Source organism: Amphiprion ocellaris, chromosome 2 (genome assembly GCF_022539595.1).
Source record: "Amphiprion ocellaris isolate individual 3 ecotype Okinawa chromosome 2, ASM2253959v1, whole genome shotgun sequence".
NCBI lineage: Eukaryota > Metazoa > Chordata > Actinopteri > Pomacentridae > Amphiprion > Amphiprion ocellaris.
The window spans coordinates 12280384-12307790 of NC_072767.1; the positions used below are offsets into that span (position 1 = coordinate 12280384).

The window sequence follows — 27407 nt, forward strand, 5'->3', positions numbered from 1 at the left end:
GCCTTTCATCACTGTCAACGAAGAGCTGTAAAGCCAGAAGTAATCTTTTAAAATTAAAATTAGTACATGGTAGATACTTTTACTTAGAAACCCTAACAGGGGTGACAGGTGAAACTTTAATCCTTGCATGGTTTGTCCTCTTTGGTTACCACAGGCTTGTTATTATTGATTGTGGATGCTTGTGGTTTGTCTTTGTTTCCTGAATCCAGCCGGGCAGTCCAGCGGAGTCTTGCCATCATTAGACATGCTCGTCAGAAGAAGCAGCAAAAGCAGTATTGCATGTACTACAACCGCTTCGGCAAGTGTAACCGTGGCACAAACTGTCCCTACATACACGACCCGGACAAGGTGGCCGTCTGCACCAGGTACCACAAAGACACAAGAACATCCCATTTTGTCAAATCAGAAGAGAATCATATTGATGAGCAACAGCATTGACAAGTTAGATGCTTTTTGATGTACGATCCTCAATATTGAGAGGAAACCTTCTCTCTTTGCAATGTGCCCGATGTACATATGATGGTAGTGAAGTGGCAACTTATTTCAGAAATCCACAGTTTCAGTTGATAAAGTCCTGTTTTCTGCGTAAAAATCTCCTGATTGAATTAATGCAAACAGATAGGCAGTTGTGTTTGGTTCTTCAGCAAAGTTAGCATTAAGGAACAAGTTTGGAAGAACTTTGAGGAAAGAAGTCAATTACAAGCATCAAATCAGGGTTTCAAATCCAGTTGAGTACACTGCTAATGCCACTCTCAGGCTAAAGTTTAGACTTTGTAGGAATCCAGTGAAACATTCAATAGTAAAAATCACTTTCACTTTCTGGGTCAGCTTTGGATAGATTTAGCTGCTGTGATAATTTTTTGGTTCCTGTTGCAACTGCAAATCTTCCAAATAGGATACAGTTTGATCAGCATTTCTAATTGTTTATTCAGAGCAATGGCCCCCTAAGGCACTTTGGTACTGTAGTATTTCACAACCATTTGTTATCTAAATTGATTGAAAACACATCATTTCTTAGGAACAAAGTTGGGATAAATGTAACGTATCACGATCCGGAGGACAAGCAAGGAAGATGTTTTAAAAAAATAAAACATTTACAGTAGGGAAAGCATTTGGAATACCACTGACTCCTGCCATTTATTAGCATTTGTCATTTCAGGCTTGTTTTTGTTTTTCATCTGCAGATTCTTGAGAGGGACGTGCAAGCAGGCAGACGGCGTCTGCCCGTTCTCCCATAAGGTGGCGAAGGAGAAGGTAACATATATGCACACTCACGGCCTAGATGTTGAACAACACAGTGTTTTATGGGTTTTCATTGCAAAGGCCAAAGTTGGGTACAGTGTGTAGATATAAGATGACATACTATTAGGTACAGTCGCCGTTGGGTCGTATTCGCACACTTGGCATGTCTCCTGTTTCCATGGCACAGGATGGCATGAGGAAGACTTAAGCTGATGGGGGATTCGGGGAGGGGCTTATGGGTAAATGAGCAGCCTAAATGTTAGACTTGTGCTTTAAGGTCACCCAATCTCCAAACCGCCTACTTTTAAGTGAATCTTGTAACTGTGTATACTACTGGAGATATTAAAAAAAACACTTGCGATGATTGATGTAATTTTCAATGCCAGAGTGTAGCACAGGTGTCTGGCATATACAGCAACATGAAACACGATCTTTGCCACAGACCTGAGATCACGTACATTTTTCCTCTGTGGTGCAGCTTCAGGTGCAAAACTTATTTTGTTATTGTGGTTTTAACCACAATTTCATCATTTGATTTGAACTTTTTCTTTCAATGAATATTTTCGTGTCATGGTATGATTCAGCCACAGGTTTATAGTACTGAGTTATTACACAGCCCCAACTCATCTTTAAGCTAGACAAACACATTTGAATGACTTCTTAGACCCTTTCCAATTGTGGCAAATTGGGTTAGGGTCCAGGTTAGGTCAAACAGTTTGTCAATTATCGGATCAGTCTTGACTGATATGAATTTGTGCTACCTGGAAGCTGTATCTACGAATGGGCAAAGCCTTGCTGATCTGTTTGAATGTATGTCTCTGTGTGTGTTTTAGTAAATATTGTTGGCCTTCAGAGGGAAACTGTGGCACTCAGAAAGAGAAAGCTGTCTTTTTAGCTTTTTATTCTTCAGACAAACAACCTTACAACAGGTGCACTACTGACCAACACACACAAACACACAATGGCCAGCACCTGTGTTGTTTGTCACACTGCTGCCTGTGAGTGCTGAGAGCCCAGCTGTCTGTTTGTAATGCCACCTCTCCAACAGCCACCCCTAACCCCAAACCTTTGGCCCCTCCCTCCACAGGATACTCCCGCTCTTATTTCATGCGGATCCTTTAAGCAGGACTGTATGCAGGCCTTGGGGGGGTTCGCAGGGTGCGCAGGGTGCAGGGTTATGCACCCAGCACCCCTCCAAACTTGATCCAGGCTCTAGTGCGGATAGATGAGCCTGATTCCCGATTCTTGCACCCCACCCTCCTGTCCCCCCACTACCACAAATACCTTGAAACCAGACTCCCCTGAGCCAACTCCCCTGGCATTACAACCCCCCCCTCCCACACCCGCAAACACCACCTGCGCTCCACCCCTGTTCTACCCGGTGCACACATCCAGAGCACATAAACACATCATGAGAGCTGGCCGAGCTGCAGCCTGGATAAATATTTCTGTAGCAGTTAATTAAGTAGAACTGATCCCAACTCAACGAGGAGGAGTCCCTCTTACACTCCGCCTCCCCCGACCTCCCCCCCCTTCAAACTTGCCAAACCCCCTCAGAGGTATATTTAGACCGGCCTCCACCAGGCTCGCCCCCACACACCAAACAGTAGACATCTCTCTGCACACGCACTCACACACATGCTGTCAAGACACACATTCACTCTCACTCTGCCGCTGTCAACTGCAGTTAAGGTCATTTAGCTGCTCAGTGTGACAGATTGCTTGGCACACAGGACACGTCTGAACTGTATAGAACGGTGGTGTGGTTTTAGAACCACACGTCTGTTTACAAAGTCGTATAATCTCATTTAATCTCACCCTCTCATCACCCCTGCTCTCTTCTCTCTGTGTTGATTTTCTTTTTCATCTAGATTTACATAAAACACTGTTCCTAGCTGATGTATTGCCATTCCTTTTTCGAACGCATAAACCACCTCTACCCTTTCCTTTGACTGCCCAATATTACGAGGCTGCAGTTTCTCTTTTTTTTGCTATCAGAACCACATTTCAATAAATACCTTTCACTTATTATCTGATAGATTTCTAGGAATAATGCCAAATGCTTTATTCAATCAGACACTCAAATCAATTAAGTTTGTTTTTGGGTGTTTTGCAAATAATCTGAGAGATCTGGGCAGTCACAGAATACTGGAAGAAAGTCAGCTACTCCTGGTTCAGCCCCTTCACCAGTCACAGTAATCATTGTTTTCTGTAGAACGCATCTCTTAGCCTATGTTGTGATGAGTTTTACTTATTTTTCGTAGACTGTCTCTCTGCACCTTGACTTTGCCCAGCATTAGAGTATCCACAGTTTCTTGGGATGTGATCTGATTGCCTGTCTTTTTCTAGATGCCAGTGTGTTCCTACTTCCTCAAGGGCATCTGCAACAACAGTGACTGTCCCTACAGTCATGTTTATGTCTCCCGCAACGCTGAAGTGTGTGAGGATTTTGTCAGAGGCTACTGTCCTGCAGGAGAGAAGGTAAAAACATACGAACATATGAAAGACATTTCATCTGAGAGCATTGCAGACTGTGCAAAACATGTCATAGGCTCCTTATGAGTATGTGAGCTGTATGTCCCACCTATTCAATTTATGCTTGTTTGCTTTTAATTTGAATTCAAACAACCTGATCATGAGGACAAGCACATATGTCCTAGCTTCTCAATGCATTCACAATAGCTCACCAATTCTTTTTAAAGATTGTGTTTACATGGCAGTGACATCGTGAACTCGGTGACAGTATCAGAGAGCTCTGGATATTGTCGTAAGTTTCTCTTCATTTACTGCCAGCTGACCAGAAAAAAGATGTACTTTAATCAGGCAAAACAAGAAGTAGAGTAAAGACAGTAGCTAGGATTTGCCAGTTCATCGAGTTATACGTTTGAAAAATTGGTAGGTTTGTAGTGCTGATGTTGGAAAACATACACTACCTTTCAAAAGTTTGGGGTCAACCAGGCAATTTCATGTTTTCCGTGAAAACTCACACTTTTGTTGATGTGCTAACATAATTGCACAAGGGTTTTCTAATAATCAATTAGCCTTTAAACACCATTAGCTAACTCAATGTAGCATTAGAACACAGGAGTGATGGTTGCTGGAAATGTTCCTCTGTACCCCTATGGAGATATTCCATTAAAAATCAGCCGTTTCCACCTAGAATAGTCATTTATAACATTAACAATATCTAGATGGATTTCTGATTCATTTAATGCTATCTTCACTGAGAAAAATGCTTTTCTTTCAAAAATACGGACATTTCTCAATGGCTCCAAACTTTTGACCGGTATCCAAAGTTGTTTAAATCAATCCAACTGGACTTTAAGAAAGTTCCTTGAAGACGTTTCACTTCTCATCCAAGAGGCTTCTTCAGTTCTGAACTGGATAACCATGACCTGGATGAATGAGAAACTACACAGACATTTCGACTGGTAGTGTAGTTGTGACATATGCTGATGACATGCAGCATCAAAATGCATTTAACCCTGATCAATGCCTGGGGGTCTTAAACCCCGTACAGAGAGCAAAAGTGTGTCTGACGCTGGTTTTCTGAATACACCAGTACTTCATAGGCAACAGGTCACAGGTGACTTGTGTTTGGCAGTATTCATAGAATCATGTTTGCTACTCTAGATCTAAAGGTTACACTGAGGAAGCACCAAACCATCGAACATTTCACTTTACACTTCACTCTGCTGGTTTTCTGTTGTGCTCAGCCATGACCATATTGTCTCCCTCTCTGCCAAAACAGCAATAAATTTTAGGTACTAGATGTAACTCCAGTTCTATGGGCCACTAGATAAATGAACAATGGAGGTTTGTTATGTGACAGTTTTTGTGCTGTTGATAGAGATGTTGGAGAGGAGAAGAATGCTGGTTGATGAGCATATAAAGAGGACAGGAAAGTGGTGCTTGCTGCCGTCTCCATTTTAAACTAATCAGAATTTGTGTTCCTTGAGTTGAACTAATCTACGACAAACCCTGCACAGCAGCTTTTCATCGCCACTCTGAGGTACCTACCCTGGAGTAGATTTTGCTGCCCTGAGGTCTTGCAGTCAGAACAGGCACAAAGTTTTAGGTCACCCTGATACATCCCACAAGTTCCTGCAGTGGAATACAACTTGACATTGCCTCACTTGTGCCTCAGAATTATCCAAATATTAGGACAGTGTAGAATACTAGTAATTTCAGCATTTATGTAACATCATTATTACATAATTACATACAGTTTATTTGCATGTGTGCAGATGCATGCTTATGTCTCAGGCTTTGGCATCTTAATACATATTATGCAACTAGATATCCTGTGTCTCCTTTCACTGGAAGTGTTTTCATTTCTGAGACCTCATAAAGCTCTTTGAAATCCGAGCTGAACATAGTAAAGTATTTTTTTTCCTAATGTAACTGAATGTTTTAAATTGTATTGTAGCTCTGCTTTACCTGTCAAACAGTGGCCTCATAATCAGTTCTTTCAGATTGGTATGGTTTTTGCATCTGCCTTCTATTTTGTGCATGACATCAGTTGACTATTTATTATAAACACCTGTACAGCAGATCCAGGCAGTATCTGACCAGTGTTTAGTCCAGGTCCAATCAGCGTACTGGATACTGCTCTTCTGCCTGCACAGCTGTGACTTGTATCACAGAGTCAGTCTGAATGGAATAACTGAACCAAAAGATATAATAATAATAATATGCATTTAAGTCTTTTTTAGACCTCATGTTGGTTTGCTCTCGCTATATTTTGAGTTGCCGCTTCACTGACACTATTATCTGATTACAAGTTATTTCTTTAAGCTGTGCTCTTTATTAGAACACACATATATTTTATAACATGTATAAAGTTCCACTGAAGTTAAACTAAAGCCTAGGTAAACAAGCAGTTTGGTAACCAACCCCCCACCCCCCCACCCCACATACACACACACATGTACACAGTGACACACAGGCAGGAACAGCTGCAGGGGGTGGTGGTCCATAATGGCATAACTGTAGTGTCTGAGTGACACATTGAGGGCCTGATGGGTAACAGAGAGACACCTACACATGACTCAAGACTCTCATGTCACCCCAAACACACACACACACACACACGCACACACACACACACACACACACACACACACTCACTGTCCCTATGTCCACCTCAAACACACCCTCCCTGCTTCCTCCTCCCCCCTGCTGTGTTTTTACCTCCCTTTGTCTCCCCCTCTCCCTTTCTCTGCTTGTTTTTGAGCGTTGAGTGTGAAACAGATGCTTTTTCACACTGTCAGACCTCATTTAAATAGTGCATGGGGAAATGAGGATATAGAAAACAAAAGGGATATTAATATTTATTCTATTAGCTGAAGTGCTTAGGTCTGTGATTTTCCCCCGTGTGTGTTTGTGTGTGTTTGTGCCTGGGAGCATATGTGTGTGTGTTTATGGAGTGCTACGCTGTGAGGCTCTGGTGCTTCTATGATGGATAGCAGGCAGTAATTATAGATGGGAAAACTGCTGAGGATGGCACTATGGGCCAGGCAGGCAGACACTCCAGCAGCTCAGGGGTTAAGTCTGCTCCTCGCCTCTATCCTCGTCCTCCTCCTCTTCCTCCTCCTCACAGCCCTGCTACCATCCCGCCTCATCCTGGCTTTGTCTAACGCTCACCCTCCACCTCACAGGACTGTGTGTGCTTTCCTAATTGGCCGTGTTATTCCTTTACTCCACAATATTCATTTAAAACTATTTCTACTTATTTCTGTTTTTTCATTACCTCAAACATACAGATGAGTGACAGTCTGAAGTGAAAAACTGAATGTTTGGCCCTTACATTGTGGGCCTGGGTGCCTGTGGGGATATTTTGCTGCCATGGTTTGAATCTACTTGTTCTGTCCCAGCTGAACACCTTTGTCAAGACTTTGGACTAACGAGTTAGATAATGCACTCACCCTCATCGAAACACCAAATGATGGATTATCGTTTGGAAACATGGTGTTCCAGAAACTTGGAGAATCAATGTTAAGAAGCAGTGAAGCTGTTCTGTGGCACATACTGGTCCAACACCTGACTAAAGGCCAATTCTTGTTTTCTGTGTTACTGATGGAGATCTTAACAGCACACAGCAGACATATATGAGGCTGTACTGACACTACAATAGACATGCGTTGGTCAGACAGTCACCTCATATCCAATACAGAGAAAAACACAGGACTCCTGCACTTTTTACAGGCCATAACAGTTAGTTACAGTTTGGCTGTACCACTGTGTCGTACTGGTTGGACATAGCACAGGATTTCTGGAGAATTTAGAACTTCTTATAGTGTTTGGGCAACGCAAATGAAAAGCAGGTACAAAGCAATTGAAACAAGTCCAGCAGCAACTACTTTAATTACAACAGTTTACACAATGAATAATACAGGTGTGGATGACAGAGAATATCCTTATAGTCTTTCCTCATAACAAGCATTTGTTTCAAACATAGTTTGTTTTCCCAATGTATGTGCAGTTCTCATGCTTGCTGTGCCAGCAGTCCAGGCAATCACAGATTTTGGGATGCACAAGGACATTAGGACAGGGGTTGATACAGACCGTTGCAAATTTGAACGCATGACAAAATTTATGTAACACATAACATTATGGACCCTTGTGCACCCAGCCCCTAAAAAACATGAATTGGCCTTTATAACAATAATTATATTAGGGCTGGGGCTTTAATGCGTTCATTTTAATTAATTAATTACAGAAAATAAAAATGCTTTAAAAAAATAACGCATTTAATCTCACCTTTCTCAGTACCTTAATTTCTGGCACACTGGTAACACTGATGCACAGGATGCACTAAGTGATGTCAGAGCACAAGAAAGTTTGGTGAACAGTCAAGGAAGATGAGACTGAATTGAGCTTGTTGGGAGGAAAGTTTTCTTTTAAAAAACTTCCCGATGGCATCTTGGATAAAAGCATGATTGTGTGCAAATTGGGCAACAAACAGTTTTCTTATAAGATCTTATAAGAACCAGAAACTATGAAAACAGATTGAATCTATGAATTTTTTCCTGTTTGAAGGTCCTGGAACTACTTATGCTTCTGTAATGAGCCATACAGTGGGAAAAAAACAAACTCCATCCAGGCTTTAAATGTTCAAAATCGCTTTTTTTCCCTTTAGGTCCCATTTTAAAATTTTATACATTTTAAATGATAAACGGGTATATGTCTATTCATTGATTCATCTGTCAACCAAAATTTATTTGAACTGAAAAACTTTCCTTATTGCTTCAAATATTGCTATTTGACAAAATGTGATTAATTGCAATTAATTAATTGCAAAGCCTGTAGTGAATTTATTTTTCTTAATTGTGTCCCACGACTGAAATAAATACATTAAAAAATCAAAGTTTTACCTTGGCAACCTGTCCATGTGGTGTTTTAGAGAAAAAAGCAATTGGCAAAATGACTGAGCTTTTCCACCGTTAAACAATCCTGAAGAACTTGCAGGGTAGGGTTTTCTGTATCATTCTTCTCCTTCACAATCTTCCTCCAGTTTGAATGAATTACTCTAATATTGCAGAATCTTCCTCCAGTACGGTTGAATTTCTCCAATAATGCAGCTTCTAATTGTGCTGCGTAGAGTGGTTTTACAGTGAGCAGAGGCGTAGATGAGCTGGCGTGCTTAAGCTGCAGCAAGTGGACAGTGATGCATGGAGAGAGAAGCAGAGGCTTACTGATCTGAGGAACCAACATTTGAAAGTTACATCATCAAGCCATTGTAGGTACAGAGAAATTATTTTCATGGAAAAACTTCAAAATATGTAACTTTAATACATAGAGATGAGTCATTAGGGGTTTAACCAATGACCACACTGGGACTTTAATTTGTCACCTCTGTGTAGCATCTGTATCAGGTTTATCTTCTTTCATATTCCTTGACACAATAAGCTGACAGATGCCAGGAATCATTCATTCTCTATGGCCAGCTGTCATCTAAGGTTTTTGGAAAGCTGGCATTATACAGTGGTGTTTGAAAGTTTGGGAACCCTTTTTATGGAATTATAGAAAATTCTAAATATGACCTAAAACATAGTGAAAAGTCCAAAAATTAGAAAAGGACAAGATTCTACATTTTGCTTGCAGTGGAATATGAGCAATGGCAATACTGGGGCAAAAGTGAAACTAGGTTCTAGTTTTTGCTTTTTGCTGCAACACAATGCAACAGGATGGCCATGCTTTTTCTTTTACTTAAACTCCCTGCATTTGCACCTCCACTGCGTCAACACAGTGCTGTCACTGAAAGAAATCAGGAGGTTACTAATGTTGATCTGATCACAGCCTGAAGTAGTGACACGGTGAACCCCCATTTTCTTAATATTTTTGTCTGATCTTAATAATGTATCAGCCTGGGTTCATTTATTGTTCTATTCCACTCACTGTAAGTTGCTCTCAATGAGTGTTGGCATAATGCCCAAGTTGTAAATGCATGTGATGTCCCTTTTTTGTTTTACCGTCTTTTCCATCTTCCACCCTCCCTTCCTGTCTTTTCCTTTCTTGCTTCTTTTGCTCCTTCTCTCAGTCTCTTGGTAAATGTGCTGACTCCTCCTGGTTTTGGCCCAGCAGAGAGCTCTCTAATAGGCCCCAGAGACATCCCAGCATTCCTTAAATCAAGTGGAAAATTGTTAACTTGGTGTGAGATAAAGATGTTCTGTCCACTTTAGCTTTTTCCTCCCATTTCCCATCTCTCTCCCTCTCCCTCTCTCTCTCTTTCCCTCTCTGTCTTTTTATGAAAATGAGGCTGTATGGAGCTGTGGGGAGTGGACTGAGCTTCTGCAGTCAATTTCTCCGACACTTTCTGTTTCTCACACTGGTTAAGTACTTGGGCTTTAACCCATCACAGTCCTCCAGAGTAGTACTCAGTCCTCCTGTGAGTGATGCTTATGTGACAGTTCCAGTTTTAATTTGTCTGTCAGTAAAGTTTGAGCAGACGCTACGAGACCCTGCATGTGACAAATAAACATGATGATCTTTTAACACTAGCAAGGTTTACTGATTATCAGCTTAATAATGAGATTGGATATTCAGCATTTTCTGATTATCGCTGTTGTTTTTGAGTGTTTTGGTTGTTTGTTTTTGTTTTTATTCATTAGCTAATTGGTAATTGTTCTCGCAGTAAACATGTAAAACATAAATACCCAGTCATAACAGTCATTTCGAGGAAATTGCTGCAAATGTACACTGTCGTTCAAAAGTTTGGGGTCCCTTAGTGTTTTTTCAATGAAGATAACATTAAATGAATCAGAAATACAGTCTAGAAATTATTAATGTGGTAATTTTTTGGCATATTTATTCTTTTACTGTCTGTTGTTGTTGCTAGGTACTGCTCTCTATACACCAAGTCAAATCCCTTGTGTGTACTTACTTAAAATAAAGGCAATAAAGGCTTTTCTGATTCTGATTCTAAATGACTATTCTAGCTGGAAACGTTTGATTTTTAATGGAATATCTCCATAGGGGTACAGAGGAACATTTCCAGCAACCATCACTCCTGTGTTCTAATGCTACATTGTGTTAGCTAATGGTGTTGAAAGGCTAATTGATGATTAGAAAACCTTTGTGCAATTATGTTAGCACATGAATACAAGTGTGAGTTTTCATGGAAAACATGAAGTTGTCTGGGTGACCCCAAACTTTTGAAAGGTAGTGTATATCAGTTCCGAATATCATTTATCAATCAAATTACCAATAATCAGTATCTGTATCAGCCCTAAACAACTGTAACCGTCAATTTCTCAGTAGATACATATTATGTCATTGTCGTGTTTATAGATTTACAGAGTGGCCTTAAAATTGCAAAGCTGCTGTAGATCTCTTCACTGTTTTTATCACAGTAGTTTTATTTTTTAGAAACTTTTCAGTTTGTAATCGATGTGAAGTTGTCCGGAAAAGTGAATAAGAAAGGTATGTTGTGATTTTTGGCAGCAAACTGTGTCTCTTGCACTCTCTGTGGTGCTTTTGGCCTGATATTGATGCTGAAATGTGAAGAAAACCCTCCCCAACTACTCGCACAAATCGAAGTTCCAACTTGTGCCATGTTGAAAGTGATACAAAAACTAGGTCTTACTCAGTAAGATTGCTATTGAGCCTTTTATGGAAAAGTGTGCAGCATGTCTGTCAGACGTAAAGCTGACACATTCCAAGGACTGTGTGTCTGAGAGGGGCTTGCAGTTTTGGGTTGTCTATCCCTCTGTCTGTCCCCAGTCTTGCGAGCAGTATCACTTGAAACCCTGAAATTTCTTTGAAATGGCACCAATGCTTATTTGGATTTGAGGATGAGCTGATTGGGTGATTGGATGCTCAGTGCATCTTGACTGGTTAGCAGATATGATAATTCTAGTTTATCCAATGTTATAAACCATATTTAGGCTTGAGCTTATTTTTTAAGCTCAAAAAACTAATAAAAACCTGTCACCTTTAAATATAAATCTTGCAGGTTTCTGTGTAGTGTAAAAAGTCAGGCCTGCAGCTACACCTACATTATGTTCAAGTACAAACCTACTTAAAACAAATCTGTGATTGCATGGGCTGTTCACCAACTCAGTGTGAATACTGAGTTTGACAGACCAGGGCTAACTTAAATAACATTAGGATCAAGGGTATTGTGTAGTTCAGTGTGCAGCCCTTGTCAGAATGAGAAATCCATACTGTTGAGCCAATTATTCACTTATGGTTATTTGGTAATTGATAAATCATTTAAATTAAGCAAAACTGCTCAAGATTCTCTGGTTTCAGCTACTTAAACATGAGAACATGCAGCTTTTAGTGTTTTGTATCAGTATATATTGACTCTCTATGGAGTTAGGACTTTTAGCTTGACAGTTTTTTGATGGTACAGTAATAATTGGCTGAAGCCATAAAATTTCGCGCCTTCATTTACAACACAAGAGGACTGAGCATGTTCAGGAGTGACGTCGTGCACCAAATATAAAACGATCATCATCGACTCCAGCAGCAGACCTCATTTGTTGAGCGAAATGTTGTGTCAAAACCGCAGCCCTATAAGATGATCCAGAGAAACATTTGACAGCGAGCTGATCCTGGGCTGCCCTGGCACCCGTCGGTGCAGGAACATGGGTGTGAGAGTGGTGAGAGGGGCTCTGATGGCAGTGAGTCAGGACCGCTGGGCTCCAGAGACAGTTGACCAAGAGTCCACAGTGTTCCTGGAAAATCGATCTCCAGGTCCCTCTCCCTTCCACACACATGTCCCGGTACACACTCTATTTCAGGACCAATCTGCTTCCCAGTCCTGCACTCCTCACCCCTCCACAGACACACACACTCCTTGCAGCTTGCAACCCAGAGTGAATATAATTAGCTTTTCTGACAGGTGGGAGGGATCGGATCTCGTAGAGAATGAAGCTACCAATTTACACCCGTATTACACTGTCATACACACTCACTTGCAAACATGCATGTGAAAGCTCACTCTCTCATGCACAGTTCCCCTTAGAATGACACTAACTGTGACCCACTTGCTCAACTTGCACATTAAAAGAAAGGGTGACACAAACGTAATGTCTTAAAAGTTCCAACTTACGAGAGTATCATTTTAAGTGTTTAATCAGGAGATGGGTCTCACTTTTCCCACTTGAAATCTTGTTAATAAGTCCTGCTCTGTGACTAGTAAGATAAACGAACTGCTTCTGGAAACCGAGGACATCTTTTCCACTAAGTCCATTTTTAGAGCTTTTTATTGCAATTTAGACACTCAAGTAACTGGATCCAGTATAAGTGTTTATGAATCAGTCTTTAATCTAAAATTTAAACAGGCAGTATCATCTTTTAGTATATGGAAACACTGTTGTCTTTATTGCTTGTACATGCTCCTGTAAAATATTTCTAGAGGACTTTAACTGCATGCAGACAGTTACGTCCTTAACAATAGCATAGTGCTAGCAAACTTAAGAGGCCCACCATGTTCTTTCATGTTAAATGTTATCAAATTGCAAGTAGCCAAACAAGAGGTTCATATATATATATATATATATTTATATATATATATATATATATATATATATATATATATATATATATATGTGTGTGTGTGTGTGTGTGTGTTTGTGTATATGTGTGTATATATAAGTGTATATATGTATATATATATATATATATATATATATATAGATAGATAGATAGATAGATAGATAGATAGATAGATAGATAGATAGATAGATAGATAGATAGATAGATAGATAGATAGATAGATAGATAGATAGATAGATAGATAGATAGATAGATAGATAGATAGATAGATAGATAGATAGATAGATAGATAGATAGATCGATCGATCGATCGATCGATATAGATATAGATATAGATAGATATAGATATGTACAATATTAGTACCTAACATTCATCGCCAGCTTTTATTACTTGACACTTTTACTAAAACTAGATCATACGTATTTGAATTGATGCTTAAAATGGGAGCCACACTCTTGATAATGTCATAGTATCAACTACACACACAATTTTTTTTTTTCAGAGATGTTGAATCACTTTCTAATGTTTAAGCTGTTTTTGTCTCTTGTCGTTTTGATTCCCTTGTGATGCCGTTTGTGCGGCACCTTGTGGCTTTTCACTGAGTCAAACTATGGTTGTCAGGCCTTATTAAGTTAAAGCGTACGGCAAGACTCCATTCAGCATAACATGGATTCCTTCCACTTAGCTTCTTCATAACTTTATGTGTGTGAGTTAACTTCAAATTTGGTCTTCTTTTCTGTTTGTGTATATTTTTTATGTTGACAGACAAACACACATGTGGGTACTTTAGTTCACAGCGGTCAGAAGCAAATTCCCCCAATATTGCATTTTTTTTGTTTCTGTTTGAGCCTTTGAGATTTTCTTTTACTGTTTTAAACCTGATGTGTGTTTTTTTTCCACCAGTGTAAGAAGAAGCACACTCTGGTGTGTCCAGACTTCTCTAAAACTGGCTCCTGCCCACGGGGCTCCCGCTGTAAGCTGCAGCACCGCCAACGAGTCAAACGAAGCGCCAGCAACACCTCCACCACTCCAGCCAAGAAAACACGCCCTAAGGAGCCTTCGAAGAGGTTAGAAACACAAAATGCTGGGTCTTAAATTATTACAGATTCTTATCATCATCTATCTGACTGACAGTTAAACTTTGGTTAGTCATGGCTAATTCTGTATTTTTTCTCTGCTAGGCCTTGTCTGTCTGTCGTCATGCCACAGGACCCTCAGACAGCTCCAGGGATGCCCACTCTGGCACTGCCATCATTCATCTCCCTGTCCAGCTCTCCAGAGGAGGCAGATGCACCAGACACGCCGCCAGCGGACACTTCACAAGTCAAGGGTAGAAACATGCAGAACTCAACAAAGACAGAGCTCTTCAGAGTGACCAGTGGTCAAAGAAATTTTATGTCATGAAAACACCACCATCTACCAGCCCTCTATAAAAGTCATCAAAAGTATTGATTTAGTGATTTGCAGCTGTCAAGATTTCTAGATATTTAGGTTGAGAATGAGCTAGAGTTGTTTGAAATATAAAACATTTTAGATTAAATCTAACCAGCATTTGTCATACCAGCAGATCATTCCAACCAATTTGAAGTTTTGACCAAGACAACAAAGGAAAGTAATTTTCTCTGACAAGTGGATGTCTGTTGTTTGCTTTTATTTGTTTGTTTTGGGCAATCATTCCTGTCAATTGCGGATGTCCCAACAAGACTGCAGGGAAATCAACTGGTCAAATCACACAAACCTTGTGTCTTTTTTTGAGAAAAACGCACATTTTTATAGTTTGTCTTTTGTGCATAATCTGCAAACTCCTTAACTTTGATTTGTGAACTTTGACAACAATGGTTGTTTTTCTCAGAAAAAAAAACAGTGTTACTGACATGGAATCATGTCACTGTACTCGCTTATATGTTCACTTCCAAATCAAGTGTTTCAGATAATCTAGTTAAATATGCTTCCTGTGCATGTGTGGGTTTTCTCCAGGTTCTCCAGCTTCCTCTCACAGTCCAAAAACATGCTAAGGTTAACTGGTCATTCTAAAGTGACTGTCGGTGTGAATGTGAGAGTGATTGTTTGTCTCTATGTGTAGCCCTGTTATAGACTGGTGATCTGTCCAGGTATCCCCTGCCTTCACACTAAGTCAGCTGGGATTGACTCCATCCCCCACGACCCTAATGAGGATTAAGCAGTATACAGATAATGGATGGATGGATAGTTAAATATGAGGCTTGTTTCTAACTTCTGGTCTGGTTTTCTGTAGGGCTGGACCTGAATATTCAGTCGCTACAGTGGTATAAGAATATGTATTTTGAGATCCGAATATTCCGATAACCCCCCCGAACGATGTCACGTAATCGGTATTCGACTCATCCCTTCGTCCCTTCGTCGTCATTCAGATATTCGTCATTAATCGGGACTGAATATCCGGAGCCCAGAAATTGCTATTCGAGCCAGCCTTAGTTTTCTGATAGGTTCAACCCATGCTGAATTCTGTATCTTCAGACAAGAATAATGGCAAAAAGTAACTGTGCTTTACTTGGTGTAAAAGTGCTGACTGTATGGAGTATTGTCCACAAACGACTTATAAAAATATCTTGTTTGTTGTGAAAGGAACAGGATCAGTTTCTTAATTCATGGGGCTGGAATTGGGCTGTAGTGTGTGTGTGATGATGCTAAGGGGAGGAACAACAATCATGGTCTGAGGACAGAGGCAATAATATTTAGGTTTTGGGCTGGACGGAGGCACAGCTGAGCTCTCTGTTGACAGACTTGACAGATAGAGGATTAGGAGAGAGGCTGCCTCCCCTGATCCCTCCCATTCTTCCCTCCTCCTCTTCCTGTCTTTCCCCAGGCTCGACCATCCACCTGCCCCTGCCTGCTCAACACACATGCATACGCACACATGCTCGCACAGACACACACACACACACACATACTGCGTCTAACACCTGTGTTCAACCTGTCTGCACATCACGCAACACAAATAACTAAACACAGTTCCAATTTCTCCCCTAACCATCAAATTTTGATTTACAGTTATTTTAATTTACAATTAGTTTTATTTACAATTTTTTAAAAATTCTTTAGGTACATTTTTTAATTGCATGTATTAAGTGATTTAAATTTACTGAGGAAAAGTCCCTTAAATTAATACTCTACTTTTAACCTCTTAGTTTTTTCAGTTGTTTTTTTCTTAAGTTTGCCTTGTGTTTTGTTTTGGGTTTTTTTTCCCATATTTGTTCAAACTGAAAGTTTCCTCTCTACAGTCTTTTTTTTAATCAAACTATTTACTAATTGAAATATAATGAATGCGGGCTGCACAGTGGCGTAGTGGTTAGCACTTTCGCCTTGCAGCAAGAAGATCCCTGGTTCGCGTCCCGGCTTTCCCGGGATCTTTCTGCATGGAGTTTGCATGTTCTCCCTGTGCATGCGTGGGTTTTCTCCGGGTACTCCGGCTTCCTCCCACAGTCCAAAAATATGCTAAGGTTAATTGATTATTCTAAATTGCCCGTAGGTGTGAATGTGAGAGTGCTTGTTTGTCTTTGTATGTAGCCCTGCGACAGACTGGCGACCTGTCTAGGGTGTCCCCTGCCTTCGCCCGAGTCAGCTGGGATAGACTCCAGCCCCCCCCGCGACCCTAGTGAGGATTAAGCGGTGTATAGATAATGGAAATATAATGAATGCTGATAGTATTTGAATTGCACATAAATTGTAATTAACCTGAGCAGGAGCTGATTCATTCTGTCATCTTGATCACAGTCCTGCTAGACTGTAACAAATCTGTCAGTATTTCCTCTTAACCAGAGAATTCTGTAAGCAGTTCTGGTTCTGGTCACATTTATTTTTTCATTGTTGGCCAGCCAGTTCTTCTAGGTTTTAAACTCTGATCAACTGCAGCATTAATACGCTGACAGGTGAAGTGAGTAACATTGATTATCTGGTTAAAGTGGCACCTGTCAAGGGGTGGTTACATGAAACAGTAAGTGAACAGTCAGTACTTCAAGTTGATGTGTTGAAAGCAGAAAAATGTCTGAGAGACATGGACAAGAGCCAAATTGTGATGTCTACACGAGTGGGTCAGATCATCTCCAAAAAGGCAGCTGTTGTGGGGTTTTTCCAGTATGCAGTGGGTAGTACCTTCCAAAGAAGGACAACTGAAAATCTGCGAAAGGGTTGTAGAGACTCAGTGATGCAACTGGGGAGCGAAGGCTAGTCCATGTGGTCCAATTCCAGAGAAGAGCTACAGTAGCACAGGCTGCTGAAAACCTTAAGCTACCATAGAAAGGTGTCAGAACACACACAGCATCACAGTTTGCTGCTGATGAGATTAATCAGAGGATCCATGCTGAACCATGTCTGCTATGATGCTTTTAGATTACCTCTTAATGACTAGGAAACACACGGAAACCAGAAAAAGTGAATGAATGGGAAAAGTTTTTCTCTCTTGCTCTTTTCTGTGGAAAAAACATCCAAGACCAGAATTAGGCTGTTGCTTTACAGAAAGACACATGCAGATGAACCGCTGATCATTTGCTCATCCTCCACCCCTGCTGTCCGGCTGGTTTGTGCTCTTAAGTATTACTAATGACACTCTAGTCTGTCACTAACACACTGTACCGCCCAGATCCTCATTAAAGGTGGAACTCAGCCAAACATGCTCTTCACTTTGCATAAATTAGCCCAGATGCAATGTATCACTGCCAGAGTACAACCCCACACACACACTCTTTTTTTGTACACACACATACACATTTTCATCCATCGCTGTTGTCCTCATTTACTCATCAGCTGAGATGTCATCACTCAACATTTCAGCAGGTTTCAAGCACTTTAACACACAGTAGATCAGAGTGTGCTACACATGGGCAAATGTAAACAATTTGTCATTTTATAACAGGATCTTTTTGTCATTTATTTTTTTGCAAATACTCTTCTTATGCTTTTTTATTGTTTTTTCTTTCACAGGGAAAAAGCTGCAGATCAAGCCTCGGCTGTAAGACTGCAGAGACCAGCAACAATGGAGGTGAAAAGATCTTATTGATCAGTGATTTTTAGGTTTGTCCTGACAGATATATTCCTGTCTCTTCCCTTTGAATGATTTCACTCAGGGCCTGAGAGTTTTTTCTTTATCAAAAAACCTGGTTTACATAAATACTTGGGTGTTTACAGCGCAGTTTTTTTCATCAGGTTTTGTAAATTTTAAAAAGAAAAATAAAGAATCAACTTTTAATCTGTGTTTGTTTCACAGACTCTTTTTTGTGAAGCCAGCGCTGTGAAAGTGTTTATAGCTTGTGAGTGTGTTTCTCTTTCGGAGCAGCAATGTCGTCACATGACTCAAGCGTGTTTGTGAGCGGTTTCGTCGGGAAGGTGGTGACAGAGGCAGCAGTGCCCCTCATTTTAAAGCCTGGACATGAGACACATGAGCACACAGTGACTTCATCCTCACCATGCTGTGAGTGTGTCTCTGTGTGTTTGAGAGAAAGTGTACACAATAATCTTTTTCTTGTTTGCTTCATGTGTTTAAATGCCAGACATATAATTTAGTTACATGATTCAATTTTCACTAAAGCCCCACTGAGATAGAATTAACATGACAAGCTCTGAATGGTATTTTAATTATCACAAAATTGCAGTATATGGTCTGTAATAGATGTGGTCTAAAGAAAAGACCTGCATTTGCCTGTGGCTGACAGTGTAATAGCACATTTGATGATCTTTTACATGCACTGTTCTCCTGATGGCATGTTACCATCTATTTGGTGTCCCCACATTTTTTACACAAAATATACACTACCAGTCGAAAGTTTGGACACACCTTCTCATTTAATTGTTTTCCTGACTTTTCATGACTTTGTAGATTCTCACTGAAGGCATCAAAACTATGAATGAACACATATGGAATTATGTAGTAAACAAAAAAGTGTGAAATGAGTCAAAACATGTTTTATATTTTAGATGCTTTGCTTTGATTACTGCTTTGTACCCTCTTGGCATTCTCTGGATGAGCTTCATAAGGGAGTCACCTGAAATGGTTTTCCAACAGTCTTGAAGGAGTTCCCAGAGATGCTGAGCTCTTATTGGCCCTTTTTCCTTCACTCTGTGGTCCATCTCATTCCAAACCATCTGGATTGGGTTTAGGTCAGGTAACTGTGGAGGCCAGGTCATCTGATGCAGCACTCCATCACTCTCTCTCTCTTGGTCAAACAGCCCTTACACAGCCTGGAGGTGTGTTTAGGATCATTGTCCTGTTAAAAAATAAATGATTGTCCAACTAAACCAAACTGGATGGGATGGCATGTCGCTGCAGGATGCTGTGGTAGCCATGCTGGTTCAGTGTGCCTTCAGTTTTGAATAAATCCCCAACAGTGTCGCCAGCAAAGCACCCCCACACCATCACACCTCCTCCTCCATGCTTCACGGTGGGAACCATGCATGTAGAGTCCATCCGTTCACCTTTTCTGCATCGCACAAAGACACGGCGGGTGGAACCAAAGATCTGAAATTTGGACTCATCGGACCAAAGCACAGATTTCTGATTCATTTAATGTTATCTTCATTGGGGGAAAAAATGCTTTTCTATAAAAAATAAGGATATTTCTTAGTGACCCCAAACTTTTGAACGGTGGTGTACCTCAGTTATTCCTGTGTGTTTGTCATTTCTGTGCCCATTATTTCTCTTCATCTCTTATGTGATGTCAGTGATTGAGTGCAAAGATGTAACTCCTCGGATGTCCTGCAAAGCACAGGCGCCACTAATAAAAATATTACTACTCTGTTTGTGTGTTTAAGTCACAGATATACAATGTAAATGGGCTATTTAACCAAGGCATAATTTCAGCAAGCAAGCGGTGTGACACTTTAGATTAGAAACATGCACGTGTGCTGTACAGTATTAGTTATCATCCAGCAGAATGAAAAAATGGCACTGCATATGTGGGAGTGGGTGTGTGAGTGCTCATTCTTGTCCAAAGGTAACACATCCCAGAGCATGTCCACACAAATAATTTCAAATGTCATCTTGTGCCGCTGCTCTTCGGATCATTATTTTATACTCACGTCTTTTGAGTAATCGTAACTTCTTATTTTCACGATGGGCTGCTCGGGAAATGTTGCATATCAACAACTGTTACACTGATTTCCCGTCATGATGAATGCAATGTGTTCATTATGAAACAAGCCCCCAACTGCACTTTGGTCCTAGGAAAGTAGTTACATGTCAGGATGTCACTGGTCTCAGTGACACCCTTCCATGTTTCCACTTCTTCGCTAATTTGTCAAACTAATAAGGGATTCAGCCTCAGTGGCTGTGTTCATGGCAGTCAGGAAATATGTCACTTTCATGTGTGACTCAAATATGTGTATTGAACTGTTTTTAAATGCAACAATGGAGTTTTACAGCCTAAAGGAGTGAGCCACATGAACATACTGCCGCTTTAGATCATTTTATTGTTAGTTTCGGCCATTTAATTGAATTTGGTAATGATAATAAAAAGATAAAATGAAGCTCTCTTCATTAAGGACGTGGACATGTCTTTTAAGTGACAATGTCTGTAGGGTTTGATAATCTACACTTTCCAACAAAACAAGAGATCACAGAAAAATGTAGGTATCAAAGTTTGCCTTGACTGGTTCACATGAATAGGCAGTTTTGCACTGCAGAAGCTTGCGGGTCATTTTCGGTCAGCTCAAACCTTTGTATGTGTTCCGACCTCAAGAACTGCCTCTGTAGAACCTATTTCAGAAAGAAAAGAAGAACTGCTGGTTCGACACTGATTGGTTGAACTCAACAACGAGTGTCAGTTTTCTGGCCACTCGATGTTGCTCATGACGTAGTGGTCTTCACCTCCCCAATATCACCATCAACAAGACAAAATTTAGTGTAAAGGCTAACATATAGCACAGTCAAAGTCATCTGATCGCACACAGCAATAAAAACAGAAAGGCTGAATGGTTTGATTATGGAGCTGTTGTGGAAACATCTGTACCATTTCTACAAAATCTGTAAGTTCCGGCAGCTAAAAGTCACCTATTGCTGATTGACATTTTAATGTCTAAACCACTTTTGTAAAGGCTTATGTATACCTTAATTAGTGACATGTCTCTGTGGGGGCCAGTGTTGCTCAAATAATATTTGAATATCTCAACAATTGGATGGATTGACATGAAATTTAGTGCAGGCATTCCTTCCTTGTGAACAGGGGATGAAGTCTAAAGACTGTGGTGATCCGCTGACTTTCCTCTAATGTGATCATCAGGTCATGGCCAAATGTCTGCAACACCAATGGCATTCCCAAACTTAATACCTGCTTAACATCAGCATGTTAAAACTGCCCTCATGGGTCTGTTGGTATGTTGACGTCAGCATTCAGCTCAAAGCATTTAGAGCAACCTCACAGAGCTACTTGTGTGTCTCTAGGCTGACTCTGGTCTTGTGTAAGTTTGCTTTGTTCACATGACATTGTGAAACTGCTAAATGTATTCTGGAAAATGCTTCTTAAAAGGCAGGAATATGTTCATTTCAGATTCCATGGGTCCAGTCAACATCCAAACCTAATTAAAACCTAAGTATGATCTAGCAAGACCAGTTGTTTTTTTTTATACTACAATACGTATGCATCAGTCTGCTGCATTTGGTAGCATTGACCCCCATACAGAACACAAGGGCTGGCTGTGACATTGTAGTTTTTACAGGATATAGTAGTTAGTTACAGACTGGAGTGCGGCTGCATTGTTTTTTTAAAGTATTCCTGAAGTTCTCTGAACACTGCAGGCAGAAATAGCACAGGATTTCTGGAGAATTTAGAACTTCCTACTGTGTTTGAGCACCATCAAGAAAGCACCTGTAAATCACATCTATAGTCCAGCAACCACTACTCCAATTATATCTTTTATTGATAAATTATGATGGAAAATCAGCTTGTGCAGCCTATCTTCATAACAAGCATTTGTTTTAAGCTCCAAATTCAGACCATAGAGAATGACTTTATAAATACATTACCAGTCCAAAGTTTTACAGCGCCCCAATTTTTCCAGTTTTTTATTGAAATTCAAGCAGTTCAAGTCCAATGAATAGCTTGAAATGGTACAAAGATAAGTGGTGAACTGCCAGAGGTTAAAAAAAAAAAAAGTTAAGGTTACCCAAAACTGAAAAATAATGTACATTTCAGAATTATGCAAAAAGGACTTTTTCAGGGAACAAGAAATAGGTTAAGAACTTAAAGCTGTTCTGCAGCATTGGAGGTTGATCAAGCCTTGAAAGTTGGTGCTACCAAATCCTGCAGATATCCCAACTTTTCTTGATTACTTCCAACCCCCTCTGTCTGCATGAAAGTAGTGCTGGAACACACTGTGGCACCATATCCTCTAGAGCATTATTTGAACAGTACTGTACTGCAGAAAGTAGTGTGTTGCTATAAAAATGGAGAGGAAAAGGCAATTAACAATAGAAGAAAGACAGACCATCATAACACTTAAAAATGTAGGTCTTTCCTACAGAGAAACTGCAAAGAAAATCAAGGTGTCAGTGAGTCCAGTTTTCTTCACCATCAAAAGGCACTCAGAAACTGGAGGAAACTCTGACAGGAAGAGGTCTGGAAGACCCAAAGACACAACAGAATCAGAAGACAAGTTTCTGAGAGTCAACAGCTTGGTGATAGGAGCTCACAGGACAACAGCTTCAAGCACAGCTTAATAGTGGTCATAGTAAGAAGTCTCAGTTTCAACTGTGAAGAGAAGACTTGGAGTTGCAGGTTTGACAGGTGGAGCTGCAGCAAGAAAGCCATTGGTAAGACATCAGAATAAGAAAAAGAGGTTTGCTTGGGCCATGAAACACCAATGGACAACTGAAGACTGGAAGATGGTATTATGGACTGATGAATCAAAATTTGAAGCTTTGGTTCATCACGCAGAATTTTTGTACGTCGTCGAGTAGGAGAAAGGATGGTTCCACAGTGTGTGACATCAACTGTCAAACATGGAGGAGGAAGTGTGATGGTCTGGGGCTGTTTTGCTGGATCCAGGGTCGGTGACTTGTATAGAATGAGAGGAACCCTGAACCTAAACAGCTCCCACAGCATTCTGCAGCACCATGCAGTACCCTCTGGTATGTTCCTAGTTGGTCAGAGGTTCATCCTACAGCAAGATAATGACCCAAAACATAAGTCCAAGCTATGCCAGAACTACCTTAGGAAAAAAGAACAAGATGGTAAACTTGAAAACATGGAGTGGCAGCACAGTCTCCAGACTTAAACCCCATGGAGCTGGTTTGGGATGAACTGGACAGAAGAGTGAAAGCAAATCAACCTACAAATGCCACACATTTATGGGAACTTCTGCAACAGAGTTAGGAAGAACTTTCTGGAGAATATTTGATTTCCATTGTGGAAATAATGCCAGGAGTGTGTTCAGCTGTTATATCTGCCAAAGGAGGCTACTTTGATGAGTCAAAAGTTTTGAATACATTTTGGTTTCTAAATTGATTTTTTTTTAACTTCATTTGTTTATTTGTTCTATACTTTCATTTCAGAGTACAATGAGACATTAACATGCGGAATTTCCAATTAAAAAAAGGGAAAATTGGGGCGTTCTAAGACTTTTCACTGGTAGTGTATGTTGAGAAAAAATTCAAAGTGTTATCATACTGACACTGATGTCTGTAATTTTAAGATATACCGTCAGAAGAAGACTTGCCATAGACACATCAGGCCTCGGTGTGGACCCGGCATCACTCACATGAGAAGAACTTGAAAACTTTACTTCATGTACAGATTGTCACATTCTGCCAGTTAAACCATGTTGAGCACATTTTGTCAGGGTGAATATTTGAGTTGTGGGTGTGTGTGTGTGTTGGTGTGTATGTGTGTGAGTCACTTTTCAACTCGCTTCTCTCTCAGTTGTATTGACAGCAGCGAGCAGAGATGGAGAGCTCGACATGTTTCTAAGAAAAAGCAGGAGACAGGGAGCCATCACTCTTCTGTTCTCACCACACGTTTTTTCCCCTTTCCTCCTCCTCCTACTCCTCCTCACCCACGCTGCTCTTCTGCCGCGCTGAAGACGTAAGTGCCTTAGACAGATCACTGCTGCCTCTTGTCTAAAACCCTCAACGTGAGCTGCTGAGCTCGGCAAACTCTAATTAAGATCAATATTTCAATTTTTAGTAAAAGCGCACGAGATGGAGAGAAGACAGAGGGAGAGAAATCATCTGTCCACGGAGACTCAAAGAGACAAAAAGAAAGGTCAACTGTGATCCTTCATCGTGTGTGTTTGTGTGAAAGTGTGTGCTCGAGAGACTTGATAAGAATCATTTCTGTGAACATGATGTGGGTTCAGAAATCCTGCTTTCTTTCTTTCTATGAGATTTGTCCTCTTCAGTTATACTGAAGTTCACTGAAGGAAAATTCCACTTTTTTTTACAACTTGGATGTTCTTTTGGTGGAGTTGGCCTTCATTCTTATGAGCTATGATAACATCATGAATGGACTGACTGACTGACTGACTGGCTAACTGAGCTAGTAGTCAAAGGGGAGAGTTGTTTGGATGCTCAGGTGGAATTTTATAAAAAGAGAAGTATTCCTGATGGGTCATAACATATAACATATGAAAGACATACTGCATATAAACCAATGCATAATAAAAGAGTACATTAGTTTAGATAAGAACCTGCCTCGCCGCTAAGTTAATTACTAATAGCTAACTGACCTGAGAACAAGATACAGGCAGCACATACACTAGCGTTCAAAAGTTTGGGGTCAACCAGGCAATTTCATGTTTTCCATGAAAACTCACACTTTTATTCATTTGCTAACATCATTGTACAAAGGTTTTCGAATCATCAATTAGTCTTTCAACACCATTAGCTAACACAATGTAGCATTAGAACACAGGAGTGATGGTTGCTGGAAATGTTCCTCTACCTCTATGTAGATATTCCATTAAAAATCAGTCGTTTCCAGCTAGAATAGTCATTTACCACATTAACAATGTCTATACTGGATTTATGATTAATTTAATGTTGTCTTCACTGAAAAAAAATGCTTTTCTTTCAACAATAAGGACATTTCTGAAAGGCCCCAAACTTTCGACCGGTAGTGTAGTTGTGACATATGCTGATGACATGTGCAGCATCAAAATGCATTTAACCCTGATCAATGCCTGGGGGTCTTAAACCCCGTACAGAGAGCAAAAGTGTGTCTGACGCTGGTTTTCTGAATACACCAGTACTTCATAGACAACAGGTCACAGGTGACTTGTGTTTGGCAGTATTCACAGAATCATGTTTGCTACTCTAGATCTAAAGGTTACACTGAGGAAGCACCAAACCATCGAACATTTCACTTTATACTTCACTCTGCTGGTTTTCTGTTGTGCTCAGCCATGACCATATTGTCTCCCTCTCTGCCAAAACAGCAATAAATTTTAGGTACTAGATGTAACTCCAGTTCTATGGGCCACTAGATAAATGAACAATGGAGGTTTGTTATGTGACAGTTTTTGTGCTGTTGATAGAGATGTTAGAGAGGAGAAGAATGCTGGTTGATGAGCATATAAAGAGGACAGAAAAGTGGTGCTTGCTGCCCTCTCCATTTTAAACTAATCAGAATTTGTGTTCCTTGAGTTGAACTAATCTACGACAAACCCTGCACAGCAGCTTTTCATCGCCACTCTGAGGTACCTACCCTGGAGTAGATTTTGCTGCCCTGAGGTCTTGCAGTCAGAACAGGCACAAAGTTTTAGGTCACCCTGATACATCCCACAAGTTCCTGCAGTGGAATACAACTTGACATTGCCTCACTTATGCCTCAGAATTATCCAAATATTAGGACAGTGTAGAATACTAGTAATTTCAGCATTTATGTAACATCATTATTACATAATTACATACAGTTTATTTTCATGTGTGCAGATGCATGCTTATGTCTCAGGCTTTGGCATCTTAATACATATTATGCAACTAGATATCCTGTGTCTCCTTTCACTGGAAGTGTTTTCATTTCTGAGACCTCATAAAGCGCTTTGAAATCTGAGCTGAACATAGTAAAGTATTTTTTTTCCTAATGTAACTGAATGTTTTAAATTGTATTGTAGCTCTGCTTTACCTGTCAAACAGTGGCCTCATAATCAGTTCTTTCAGATTGGTATGGTTTTTGCATCTGCCTTCTATGTTGTGCATGACATCAGTTGACTGTTTATTATAAACACCTGTACAGCAGATCCAGGCAGTATCTGACCAGTGTTTAGTCCAGGTCCGATCAGCGTACTGGATACTAATCATTTACCGCATTAACAATGTCTAGATTGTATTTCTGATTAATTTCATGTTATCTTCGTTTTAAAAAACTGCTTTTCTTTCAAAAATAAGGACATTTTAAGTGTCCCCAAGCTTTTGAACAGTGGTGTAGATGTGCCAAAGGTAGATTTGTGAAAATGTACATCATGTTGACCCTGGCAGACCCCCCTACACTGACAGATGTGTGAAGTATAACAGTGACCTTAGGAGGAAAGAGGGGAGGATGGGAAGATATTCCATTAAAAACGAGCTGTTTCCAGCTAGAATAGTCATTTACCACATTAACAATGTCTAGACTGTACTTCTGATTCATTTGATGATATCTTCACTGAAAAAAATGCTTTCCTTTCAAAAATAAAGACATTTCTAAGTGACCCCAAACTTTTGAATGTTAATGTATAAAGCAAACTATAAAGAGATTATGCACAGAAAACAAATGCATCATCTACAAACCATTCAATACCTAAAAAGTTTCGAAAGACACATTAAAGGATGATCTCCAGCCTGAAGTACAGTTTAAAACTCTCTTCTTCATTATTTTCTACAAAACATTGTGAACTGGGTAATAAAACTGTTACTGAATCATCCTTTTTAGAACACAATCACCTCCGTATCACAAAGACCAGCATAAAAGGCACACAACTCCAAATTTAAAGTCAAAAAGTAGCTCCTTAATCTTACTGATGCTGAGGTTCAGATAATAAACATTATTTCTTCAGCACCAAACTATTAGAGAGATCTGACAGAATGGTAGCAGCACCTAAAAAGAAATGCCCCAGATGAAGCAAACTTGTGAAAAAGAAAACTCTTCTTGAACTGTAAACTTGTGGTCCAACCTGTTATAACCTTGAGTCACAGTTTACTGAACATTTGTGAGCA

The 27407-nt window shown here is 40.1% G+C and overlaps 1 protein-coding gene across 1 annotated transcript in view; it reads left to right on the forward strand.

The window, feature by feature from the left end:
- The window catches only part of zc3h3 (zinc finger CCCH-type containing 3), a 77835-nt gene extending 59362 nt beyond the window's left edge, over positions 1-18473 (forward strand). Inside the window, exons 7-12 of the mRNA XM_055004696.1 lie at positions 210-365; positions 1185-1254; positions 3592-3723; positions 14153-14316; positions 14431-14579; positions 18209-18473. Of these exons, the coding sequence (XP_054860671.1) occupies positions 210-365; positions 1185-1254; positions 3592-3723; positions 14153-14316; positions 14431-14579; positions 18209-18240 (703 nt within the window). The 3' untranslated portion in view covers positions 18241-18473. The remainder of the gene's footprint in view (positions 1-209; positions 366-1184; positions 1255-3591; positions 3724-14152; positions 14317-14430; positions 14580-18208) is intronic.
- The last annotated feature ends 8934 nt before the right edge of the window (positions 18474-27407 follow it).